Raw genomic sequence first — 12447 nt, forward strand, 5'->3', positions numbered from 1 at the left:
ATACTCCCTCCGTCCCAAACTTATTGTCCACAGACAAAAAAAAACACACAGATTAAGAAAACATTAATTATCACTAGCTTAATTAAATGAATTGACAGTTTTACCCTTTTGTTGCATTTAATTTCATGGTAGGTGAACTAATAATGAGGGATATTTTAGTAAAGGTGATTTATTTTTAAAAGTAGGCTATTATTTTGGGACAAACCAAAAATGAAACATGTATTATTAATATGCGACGGAGGGAGTATATGTTTAAATTAAATCATTGAATGGAATAGAATAGAGAATTCCATCCATGAAATCCCTTCCAAATCTAGATCCATTAGAGGTTGCTTCAATCGGTTCATTCCAATGTTACTAATGTACAAGCAACACTAAAGATCACAGTATGTTTGATTTAAACCATAGATTTCATAAGTTTAATCATTCAACATATACTAATTCCATATTTCACTCCAAATCTATTACTAGAGGCTACAGTGCAACTTATCATAACCAAAGTACAACTCATACATGAACCTAAAGTTTGAATCACCCGTTTTCACCATTAATTGATGGATTGAAATCATTTGAGGATGATTTAACAATCTCGTAGTGTTTTAGAGGCTAATCCAACACCACACAACTCACTAGAACTACTAGATTGAAAATTCCACCATTAATGGAGCTTAAAGGTTAGCATCTCAACCAAGCCTCATCAAAACCAAATTGGAACTGATTCAATGAAGAGTGGGAGTTATAACATCAAATTATCCATGAATCTTAACATCTATCGACAAATTAATCACCAATTTTGGATTTGGGGTTCAATCCAAACCGGATAAATATGATCTGGTGTGCAAAAAAACAAAGAATTTACTTTACTGCTATTTATACATAAATTCATGGGGTTACAAATGAAATAGCAATTAAAAGAGTAGAGAAAAATGATATATTTATAAGCAACAATGAAAATAAACTTTTTTTAAAAATGGTGATTAGTGTATGTTTATTGTAATAACTAATAAATTAAAATCCTAAACTGCCTCCTCCCAAATAATTTTGCAAATACATAAAGTAGTACAAAACATGTAAAACTATATATCATATATATCCTACCATATATACAAAATTCACCACTAAATAAACCAACCCACCACCAAAAAAAAGGAAGTTAAAAAATTCCTGTTTTACCCTTGAAAACTAAACTACATAACAGGGTAAAAATATACAAATTTTCTACATACATAAAATAAAACCCTAAACATAAATAATGAAAACATAAAAATGATTCATTCGTCTATATCCGCTTCCGCTTCACTCAAAACCGCATCATATTCCGATAACAAAAAATCACAAAGCTCCAAGAGCTGATCAGCAAGCGGAGGAATACCCGGATTTCTTCCAATGTTATATTTATGAGCATTGAACGTGATCTGCCACATGTCATGTCTGAAGGCATCCCGGCTTTTATACTCCAATCTTCTCACTTTCTCCCGCATTGTTGACAAGTCCATTGGCCGATCTATTATCCGAAGGTAATCCGGTGCTTCCTTTTTAGTCACGGGTTTCAAGAAAAGAAACGACACATTGTTTGCTTTTAACGTGTCAATTATCTTCTCCAATATATTCGCCAAACCCACCTATGTCATATCACAATAAATAAATAAATCTAAAATACAAAAACAATTCACGATTTTTGAAATCAAAGTATAACTGGTTAGGTGAAATTACCTCTCCGCCCCTACGCCGTTTCACGGTCGGGGCATACTCTGCCCCGAACCGCCCGCCTAATTCGACGACGGGTTTCCGTTTAGCAGTGCGGTGGTGGTCGCGCTCCGGGACCCGGCGGTCGTCTCGCCTGGGTCGAGGAGTCTCCTCGAGATACTCGCTGTTCCTTGGTTCGAAAAATATGTTCTTTTTTTTCTTTTTTTTCTCGCGTTGCTGCCTCTCCTCCTCCCTTTCGCGTTTTATGTCCTCCTCGAACCGCCTAATCTCCGCCACTCTCTCTTGCTCTTCTAGCTTTCTCGCTTGTTGTGCTTGTTGTTGTTGTTCTTCGTATAACTGCCTTTGTCTCTCTGCGATTCTTATCGCGTGTTGGTCTTCTTCCCAAATTTGGGAATTATGATTGTGATGATGAGGATGATGATCTTTTGATTTATTTGATCGAGAATGTTTTTGGAAACCGGATAATTCGGTGATTCTTTTGGTTTTTCGAGGCTCGGTTACCGGGCTGACTTCTTGACTTTGACTATGACTTTGACTGACCTGGTCAAAGTCAAAGACTTCTTTCGGGCGTTTGATGACGATTGTTTTCCGGGGTTGCGGTGGTGGTGGAGGATTCCGGTGACTTTCCGGTGGCCGGATTACGAGGGAGGTGGCGGGTTTATGGGATTCCGGTTGGATATCTTCACTTTTTGTTTTGTTGGAGAATATGATTTTGTTGACTTTGATTGAAGATTTGTTGACTGTTTCGGTGTCTGAGGTTACGGGTTTGTCGGAGATTTGTGAGGTGCTGGGAGTGGGTTTTTCTGTGATTTTGTTGCTGTTGGCGGGCCCACATTTGACTTTGAGGACTTTTGCTTTTAAAGAGGTTTTTTCCTCCTCTTGTGGAGGTTGAGGTTCGATGACTGCAAGTTTTGGCCCGCTTTTTTGTATTGTCTTTTTTATTGTGTTTTTTGGTTGGGAATGGGATTTGGTGACTGAGTCTAAACCTAAACCTGTGGATTTTGTGGGCCCTTTTTCGGGATCTTTGCTTTCGATTTGAATGTTGGAATTTTCTCTGTACTTGGGGCAGTGTTTGTTGGTTTTCATGTGGCCAAACTGACGAATCAAACCACATAAAATCATATCACATCACAAAACATATGTAGACACCATACTTGACTTTTTTATTTATGTCAAAAAAGATAAAAAGCATAACATACCTGACCACAAGCTCCACAAGCAAAACTCTCTCTTGCATTTTTCTTTGTATTTCCAACCTACGAACGAAATTATGTTAAAACCTCATCTTGTTTTTTTGTGTCAATAAAGAGAAAAAAGCAACCAACTTACTAACCTTCATTATATTCATTCCATCATTCAAAATTCTAAGCTTCTTATTCAGCAAACCACCAACTTGTTCAAGATCATCCTTCTTTTTGGGCTTCATCTTTCCAGAAAAGTTCTTCCTGTAAGGAAACATTTCATCCTGCCACCACATGAACATCAATCAATAAAAGTAAATAAAATAAATATTATATAATACATAACACAGGTCCCCACACGTACATCTTTTAATGATTTCACTGCATTATCATTTATAGAAAAGGATCCATCAGGTCGTGTAACAGCAGACATAGTTTTCACAGGTGTGTTGACTCCCTTCAACCTCTCCTTATTTTTCAAACTATGATTCGACATAGGAGTTGCTCCTGTATCTTTGACTTTTTTCTTCTTCCGATCCACCTCATCATCTCCTGAATCATAGATAAATAAATAAATAAAAGGGAACATTTTTAAGATAAAAAGTAAAAACATAATAATAAAATAGATAGTTGACAGATGATACCATCCATGAGCATTCTGCATAACTCAGCAGCTTCAGCAGCTTCATCTTCATTCTCCACATCAGCTTGAGCTTGCGAAGGCATGCGTCTCATTTTAAGACCTTTAACACCAGCCACCAAGTTACTAGAATCATAATTATTATTATTATCGTCTTCACCTTCATCACATTCTTCAGCATCTAGAAGGTTCTCAAGATCCCCTGCAAACGAATCAAGGTCACTATGTGCTTCAATGTCGCTTTCGTTTTCTTCACCATCAACAGCAGACAGGTTTTGAACTTGTCTATCCCAAATCTCCTGACATTTTTCTCGTGTTTGTTGTTGAAGCTGCAAGAAAGACATCCTTTGACCACGTGCATACTTGCTTATGGTTGTGGGGTCCACTTTTACTCCTGATGCAGCTTGTTCGCTTGAAAGCTTCCGGATCATTGCAATCCGATGCCATCTTGTAAGTTTTGCAATCTGTTCTTCGGGAACATTGAACTTAATAAGCACCTCGCGTGCAGCATCCATGCTTAATCTACGAAGATCAGCATCAGTTCCAGTGACTGTAGATCCTCCTCTGTTTATAGCAACTTTTTTCTTTGCAATGGCATTTGAAACTGGAGCCTTGGGAGCAGTTCGAACATAACTAAATCCTAATCCTCTACCAGATGGATCACCAACACCAGTAATCTCCAATCTCTCGATATTTCCTCTATCCTGAACAACAATATTTAAGACTTCATAGTTCATATCCGGTTAAGTATCAAGTCCCTCTGTTTTTAGTTTTTAGTTTTTATTATATTACCTGATTTGTACAAGCAACAAAGTTGCTGCTTAAATTCCAGGGAGTTATTTGTAATTCTCTCTCGATGTGGGAAGCAGCAGCTAAAGCAATTGCTTCATCAGGGAGCTGGTTCATTGCAGAGGAAAGACCAGATGGATGAGTCATACTGATTCCTAAACGTTTCAGTCTGTACATTCCAGCTAGCATGCTTTCAAAAGCACACACCTAACACGCACAAAAAAAATAATAAGATAAAGATTAAAGAAAAGCAAAAAGCAAAAAGTAAAAAACATACATTTTCTGGTGTCACCATTCTTCTAAGCTCCTCCTCTAATGGAATACGGAAATTTCGCTTCATAACCCAAGAACCCCTCTGGTGATTGGTTACATAAATATAAAACATACTGTTAATATATTGGTATTATGGGTAATAAAAAAAGTAAAGTAAAGAGTAAAATTTCACCTGAAAATCACAGAATAGCTTTAACCTCTTCCTTAAAGAAACTTCAGCTACATTTGCAAACTGTGCAGATAACTCGTTGGCACGAATGGCAGGTGTCAAGCCACGTTTTTGAAGAGCACGAAACTCACGATACATGAACACCAGAAGCCTATTCATATTATACATCTGAACACCTTTTGATACAGGGGACATCACCTCCATGTGAGGCTCCTATTTACATTACACATGTTTTAAATAAAGATAAAGATAAAGATGGAAGAAAAAAGAAAAAGGGGAAAGATATAGGTCAAACCTGTTGACCAACAACGTAAATCCGGTCAATGCGTCTTAAGGAGAGCTTTCCCTTTGGAGAGCGAATGAGTAAATAGTCAGTGGATGAGAGTTTATGTGGATAGATTGGAGCTCTGTACATATTTGTTTCAAGACATGATTGAGTTGAACCAGGCTTTATATCTCCTAAAAAAGGGGATTTATCAGCTGGATCGAGTGTAAGAATGTTCCCAAAATTGTTGGGCCCACTACGCAATTGGGTGGCTGTTTGATCACCAGGACTTGATTTTTGGTAATAAGTGCACAAACGAGCACCCATTCCAGGGTTTCCAAGGAGTAAAGGCCTTTCCTCACAATACCTGATATTGTAAAAAAACAAAAAAACATTAGAAATGTCTGAAACTAAAAATAATGCATATGATCTTGGAAGAATACTTACTCCATTAGAAAAGAATGACCATCTCTAGCTGAAAGATCTGATTTCTTTTTAAAAGATCCAGGAGGGCGTAAGGACTTGTTGTCACTAGGAAGTTTTTGAGCCCTTGGTAATAAATGTATTCTTGTACGAACAAGATGCAGCAAAGAATTTGGTCTAACATCTTGTTCAGCAAGAGATTTTTCATCTTCAAGCTCCTTTCCAGAGTATATAATTTTCACAGCTTCACTTGGTTTAAAATCTACCAAAAAGAAACGAGAATTTTGTAACAAAATTTTAACTTCAACACAAACTGTGGTAATATTATTATTATTAGCCCAAAAAAGAAGGACAAACCAAGCTTCTTGGTAGCTTTTCCTTTGAGAGATGAAATAGTCTCCTCAGCATCTACATGAAGCTTGCTCCCTTTCCCTCCCAAGCTTTTCAATACAATTTTCATTGAACCTTTTGTAAGAAGCTTTCCTTGTTCTTTAAGTGCCACCACATTTTCATGAGGATACCATAAAGCTTTTGGCCTATGAAAATAGGCTATATCTTTACTGCAAATACAGTAAAAGAAAAAGAGTTGACAACATATATACACAGAGTAAAAGAAAAATGACAACTAGAGATTTTGTGGTTACTTGCTAAGTTTGGCTTTCATTGTCTGTAGCTTGAGAGCAGGTATGGAATGCAAGACTTTAACACCATGTGATGTGCGTTTCTTGGAATGTGATTTCAACTGTTGGGAAGATTTTCTGTTGGAATAGAATTTGTCATTAGCTATATTAAATCTCCCCCCTCCATAACCATGTAATAGCTCCAATGAATCTGGTGCTGACTCAGCAGACCGAGTTGTGATCATGGCTCCAGCATGAAGCTGAAGATCATCTCCATCTTTGTTATCCAATATTTCAAAAAGCATCTGTTCATCTTGAAGATCAAGAAGTAGTTTTGGCTTTGTAACAGATTGATTCGGGTCCCACACTATTCGATCCATCCAAGATCCATCAAGAACATCTTTATTGCGTAAAGTGAGTTTGTTGAATCGTTTAATGGTGTCGCTTTCAACTGTTGTATCTTTTTTAGCATCATCTGTTTCCAATCGTGATTCTAATCTCAAAAGCTGGGGATGGTATATGGTTTCTTCAGATGAACTGTATGATTTTGGAGATTTTCTTGAACCGAATGGCTCTACAGAATGACAAAAATACCCTTCATCTTCCTCGTCTGATTTCAACTCAACCTGTGTCTTGGACTTCAATAATGAGTCGGATTCAGGTCCAGAAATCTCACTTCCACCAGACGTTTCACTTACAGCTGGAGAATTATCAAAAATTATTCTATTTTCCCAGTCTTGTTGATCAAGAGGGAAATAATCATCACTGAAGAGTTTGTTACTCGATGGGATAACATCATGACAAGTGTCTTTCCTCTGATCATCAACTTCTGAAGCCACTGTTGTATCTTCATCAACAATCCCAGATTTTGGAAGGTCTAATTTATCCTCCTGTGATGTCAATAAATCATCTTGAAATACATGTGTGTGTCTCATATAAGGAAACCCTTTTAAAGAGCCCTTTAAAAATGCCTCTTCATCTTCCTCCACAATATCAGATACATCCATGGACTTGTACTTTTCTGCAATATATTTACACAAAATGTTAACATACAACAGGTTAACAACATACGAAATATCTCACATAGTAAAGCATACTTGTGTTTTAGGTACAAATGATTTCTTCAAATTTTTGGATATAAATGAAATGAATACCTTTGGGAACAGAAAACCATTGTTCCCTCTTTACAGCTTTCTTTAAAGGCTCATGAATAGCGAATATTTCTGAAAATCGTAAGATCACATTTCCATCTTCTACACAGAGAACAGGAAGTGGTGTTGAACTTTTAGCTTCAACTGGCTCTTCCAACATATCTGTGTCCTCCTGAAAACAGAAGTTATATGTATATCAAATGTATCTTTAATTCTTTATATAAAGGAAGCTTAAATGATGTATTTATATAATGAACACAATAAATGTAATAACCTTTTGAGGCTCCATAACATCAGGATCTGAGTTTTCTATTTCAACTGCAGGACTACCATCCTCTGGAGAGCATTTTTCTTGAGGAACCACTTCCTGTTCTTGAACTTGGTCAACTTGGTCAACATTATCCACACGATCAAGTTCTTTCTGTAATTCTTCCTCTTCTTCATCTTCATCATAATTTTCATCATCAAACAATGAAGATGAGGCAACAGGTGGTACAGTTGTAGAAACATAATCAGATTTTGGTAATAGATAGTCCTCCTCAGTCAATGCTTGGACTTCTGGTCCCTCATACTGTTCATCAATATCTTCATAATCAACTGCATTTTCAGCCTTCAGATCATAATCTGTTTGGATGCAGCACAAGAGGTGGGATTAGAAGATTATCAGCTATAATGTCCACATAATCAACCATTATCCTATAAGTCCAAAGTCATAAATTCATTAATAAGAACAATGATACCTTGTTCAGCAACATCAGCAGATGTTTGTGAGGTTTTTACTGACAGCTGAGTAATGAGATAGTAAAAGAACAAAGAGTTAGATCTAGATACTAAAATAGTGAAACAGAGTATATGGAATGTGTAATGGGTAATAAACTAATAATAAACACAAGTAAAAAGAAGTAGAAAGTAATTGTATACATGGATATCTGTTAGTGAAGAACCAAGCTTGTCAGCTAGTGCAGCAAGATGCTCCTTTGCATCCTGAGAAACAAAACCATGGTTTTAGTATCCAAGTTGATATATATATATATATATATATATATATATATATATATATATATAAAGATATAAATACCTATAAAAAATAAGAATAGATACCTCATCAAGGTAATCAATATCAAGATCACCAGCCCCATCGATATTTCCAAACATGAATTCCAAAAGACGATTGCCATCACGAGCATCTTCATATTCATCATCATCATCTGCCAATTAAAATTTTAGAATTCTAAATAGCATACAAGGCAAGTCACTGAATTCAAAGGGGTTAAATGTGGAATCAAAATCAGTATACAAGGATGGAAATCGGAATCAGGATTCAAAAGAATTTGTGAATCATCAAAAACATATTTATATTCTAAATTCTAAAAAAAAAAAAAAAAAAAAAAAAAAAACTATTGTTTTTACTGCACTTGTTTAGATGGGCTAACAATTGAACTCATATGAAGTTGCTAAACAATGCAACAATTAAAGGTTATCCACTATCCAAAATGCCATGCTTACGATAGTCTCTTTTATTGTCTACGTTTATTGTGTGTTATAAATTTACAATATTATTCACAACTTTTGATTGTAATCAATAGTTGTAAGATATGCTTATTATGCCTTTCAAAACAAACTAACACATGATCATACATGTTCTTTCCAAAATTGTTTGAATAAATTTGTGATAGGCATTGATGCTGAAGAGTTAAGTTTCAAGATTAAATACCTTCATCACGGTCATCAGTGCCCCTACCATCTTGAGAGGTATTACCAGCATCAGAATCCATTATCTAAAATGAAATCTGCCACATGAGAAAGATGTATTTAGCACAATATGGTTTGTCTTGGAAGAGCAAAATGTCTTCTTAACCAAAGCCATGAGGGAATAAATCATACGCCCTCAAGGGCTTAGATTCAAAATTGAATTTTTTTTGTAAAACCTATCACTACTGAAACAAATCATCGACAGGAATTCAATTGCAGCATCAATGAGAAGCAACCAAAATATGCTAATTCCAAAGTATTACCAGTCAAAGAGATAACTTTTCTATTTTCCAGCAAAATTTTAAGAAATATATCCAGGAGATATGCAAACCCCAAAAAGAACAGACACATAATTTGGCATTTGAAAACTATCTGAATTGAATTCAAAGACCAATGTGAGCTCATTTTTTGTAGGAATAGAAGGAGTAGCAACTATAAGTATAAGTTAAATTCTCTTTACCCGTGTACTGGAATCATTCACCATTCATAGTCCATAACAAAGCGACCAAAACCCTAACTTATCAGCGAAAATAGGCAGAAAGAATCAAAAGAGCCGGAAATATCGAAGAGGTGGAAAACAAAGCAAACTGAAACCCTAATTCGCTTACATACCAAGAAATTGTCCAACAACGAGTGCAATTGTCCGGCAAAACGAATATGAATCGATATAAATACCTAACCGTGTGAAAAACAATCACAACAATACTTGATTGATAGTAGAAAATTGCAAAGCACCTGAGCCACCAAACTGGGTGTCGAAATAGATCGATGAAAATCTCAGATCGATTGTTGATTGTGTGATTCTGATGCTGAATTCAGAACACTCATGCTCTAAAACGCATTACGTAATTCAACTTCGCCGGTAGGATAATCGAACACAGGAGCAGTGAGAAGCAGGAGGAGGAGGATCGAAGGCAGGGAAGGAAGAAAGACCAACAGAGTCTGTGTAAAAAAAGGCGAGAAATTATAATGTTATTTCAGGGGCAATTTCGTCAAATCAAACATAAGCCGACTTAAAGCACAAAAAGGTTTAATTTAAGGGTAAAAGTAAAAGCAAAAAACTACAGACGGGTTTCGCCCACAGAGGGGAGGGCTGGAAAAGGCGATCGTGAAGGGAGGTGAGACGGGGAAGACGGTGGTGGAGAGGAACGGCGAGTGTGGGCCACCAACGCCGCAGGAGGAGAGGCTTAATAGTTTCCTTTAATTTCTAGAGTTATGATATTGATGTAAATCAAAAGCGTAGGCTAAAAGTAAAATGTATACGAGGGATGTGGGATAACAAACTTACGACGTCGTTTACGATCAATGAATGAAGTAACGATCGGAACGCAGACAAAATTCACGGTGTAGCTTTTTTAACCAGGTGCATGTCAACTGCTGCTCGCTTTACAAGTTTACAGTCATGTTGCTTGCTAGGTTCAACATAAGAAACATAAGAAGGTACGCTTCCCAAAATCTTCATCCCTCTATTTCGTTGTCACCATTTTCGACACAACTAGTTGATCTATTGAACTTGAATGACAAGCAACCTGTGGAAAACAGTATCAACAAGGACGAACGCCATGTGCTGGATCAATTGTCTGTTCTTTTACCTATCCGCCATTGTAATACACATCCAATCGAAAAACCTAGGTCAGAACCAACTCAATTGGACAAAAATGTAGAGATGTTGCTATCACCTGAAGATAAGTTGAGAGGGATTTTCATTCAGAAATTGAATGGGAAATCTGAAATCAAACGAGCTTTAACAGCAGCTGCTGTTGATATTGAAGTGACTACTGATATAGTATCTAAAGTACTGAACAGAGGGAGTTTAGATGGGGGATCTATGGTTACGTTTTTCAAGTGGGCTATCGAACAGGGTAAGGTATTTGGGAATGTTGATAGTTATAATATTGTTCTTAAAGGGTTAGGAAGAAGGAAATTCTTTGATTATATGATCAATTTGTTAGGTGAAATGAAGGAGAAAGGTTTGAACCCTAATCATGAAACATTGTTTATTTTTATGGATAATTATGTTAAAGCCAAACGAGTTTCAAAAGCTATAACTATGTTCAAGAAATTGGAAGAATTTGGGATGGATTATGATTTGGAGTCTCTAAAAGTCATGCTAAGATGCCTTTGTAATCGGTCTCATGTAGCCACTGCAAGTTCTTTGTTACATAAAATGAAAGAAAAGTTGCAGTTTGATTGTGAGACTTATAACATACTACTACGTGGGTTTTCCAAATTTGGTAAGGTGGATGAAATCAAAAGGGTTTTAAAGGAAATGGTGGAAGATGGATTTGATCCTGATAGTTTGACTTTTAGCTACCTTCTTGAGGGCTTAGGGAGAGCTGGTAGAATCAATGATGCCATTGACATGTTTATGAAATTGAAAGAGAATAGAATATGTACGTTGAATGTCAATCTTTTCAACTCTATGATCTTCAACTTCATATCAATTGGAGATATCGATGAATGTTTGAAATACTACAATCTCATGTTAAAGAGTAATAACTGTGAACCAAATATGGACACTTATGTTTCAATAATCTCTGCTTTTCTTAAATCCCGAAGAGTATCAGATGCTATTGAAATGTTTGATGAAATGATAAGTAGAGGGATGAAGCCCACAACTGGGACAATAACCTTGTTGATTGAGTCTCTTTGTAGCTATGGCCCACCATATGCTGCTATGATGATTTACAAAAAAGCAAGAGATGCAAGGTGTGTGATATCAGTAAATTGTTACAAGATTCTGCTAATGAGACTTTCAAGATTTGGGAAATGTGGTATGCTTTTGAAGGTATGGGAGGAGATGAAAGAAGAAAGTGGTTGTTTTTGTGATGTGGAGGTTTATGAGTACATGATCAATGGGTTTTGCAACAATGGTGAAGTTGAAAATGCTGTGATAGTTATGGAGGAGTGTTTGAAGAAAGGGTTTTGTCCTAGTAGGGTTATATATGCAAAGTTGAGTAACAAACTGATTGCTTCGAAGAAAGTAGAAATGGCTTATAAACTGTTTTTAAAGATGAAGAAAGGTCGATATGATGAAAATGCACAGAAATATTGGAGAGCTAAAGGGTGGCATTTTTGAGCTTTCACTAAACAATTGTTTCATCTTTTTTGTCATGTTCTCTTTTTTAAAAAGAAGTCACGAAGGATTCAATTCAATCATAAGGTTTTTGTAAAATCTTAGATCTGCATCTTAGAGACGTGCCCTTTTTTTGGGTATTGTTCTTGTCTTGAACACCAACACCAACAACAAGATATATATCACTTACATGTGATAAATTTGTTTTTGGGCGTTTTTATTTATCATTTTCTGGTTTTTGGTAGAGTAATTTGTCTTTCAATTGTAGATCAAAGTTACATATATATACATTTTTGTAAATCTGACCAAAATGGGACGAAGTAGTTTTTGCACCATTACTTTATATTGTTTTGTGAAAGTACGAAGAATTTCATGAAATATAAATGTATAATTTTGCGATT

General features: G+C 36.1%; 2 protein-coding genes across 2 annotated transcripts; one reads left to right on the forward strand and one right to left on the reverse strand.

The window, feature by feature from the left end:
• Nucleotides 1-1057: 1057 nt before the first annotated feature.
• Nucleotides 1058-9916, reverse strand: HAF01 (HAC13 protein (HAC13)). Its single transcript, XM_078959429.1, has 20 exons — nt 9706-9916; nt 8933-9008; nt 8320-8426; nt 8140-8202; nt 7959-8004; nt 7493-7842; nt 7222-7390; nt 6092-7088; nt 5805-6007; nt 5472-5709; nt 5055-5391; nt 4763-4972; nt 4595-4672; nt 4321-4524; nt 3533-4232; nt 3253-3440; nt 3041-3172; nt 2907-2963; nt 1714-2802; nt 1058-1622 (listed from the first exon to the last, which is right to left on the reverse strand). Exons 2-20 carry the CDS (start codon nt 8991-8993, stop codon nt 1272-1274), a joined length of 5580 nt encoding a protein of 1859 aa, XP_078815555.1. The 5' UTR covers nt 8994-9008; nt 9706-9916; the 3' UTR covers nt 1058-1271.
• Nucleotides 9917-10030: 114 nt separating this feature from the next.
• LOC145000238 (putative pentatricopeptide repeat-containing protein At5g43820) lies at nt 10031-12447 on the forward strand. Its single transcript, XM_078959430.1, has one exon. The coding sequence runs from the start codon at nt 10373-10375 to the stop codon at nt 12047-12049; it is 1677 nt and encodes a 558-aa protein (XP_078815556.1). The 5' UTR covers nt 10031-10372; the 3' UTR covers nt 12050-12447.

The sequence above is a fragment of the Lactuca saligna genome, chromosome 6 (genome assembly GCF_052625555.1).
Source record: "Lactuca saligna cultivar CGN05327 chromosome 6, ASM5262555v1, whole genome shotgun sequence".
Classification (NCBI taxonomy): domain Eukaryota; kingdom Viridiplantae; phylum Streptophyta; class Magnoliopsida; order Asterales; family Asteraceae; genus Lactuca; species Lactuca saligna.

What these genes read in the sequence shown, in the direction of transcription:
- HAF01 (XM_078959429.1), bottom strand. Translation starts at nt 8,993, where the DNA reads ATGGATTCTGATGCTGGTAATACCTCTCAAGATGGTAGGGGCACTGAT. An exon ending in ATGGTTTTCTGTTCCCAAAG is followed by an intron (nt 7,089 to 7,221) that starts GTATTCATTTCA and finishes AATATATTGCAG; the next exon opens with AAAAGTACAAGTCCATGGAT. An exon ending in CTTGTGGAGCTTGTGGTCAG is followed by an intron (nt 2,803 to 2,906) that starts GTATGTTATGCT and finishes TTGATTCGTCAG; the next exon opens with TTTGGCCACATGAAAACCAA.
- LOC145000238 (XM_078959430.1), top strand. Translation starts at nt 10,373, where the DNA reads ATGTTGCTTGCTAGGTTCAACATAAGAAACATAAGAAGGTACGCTTCC.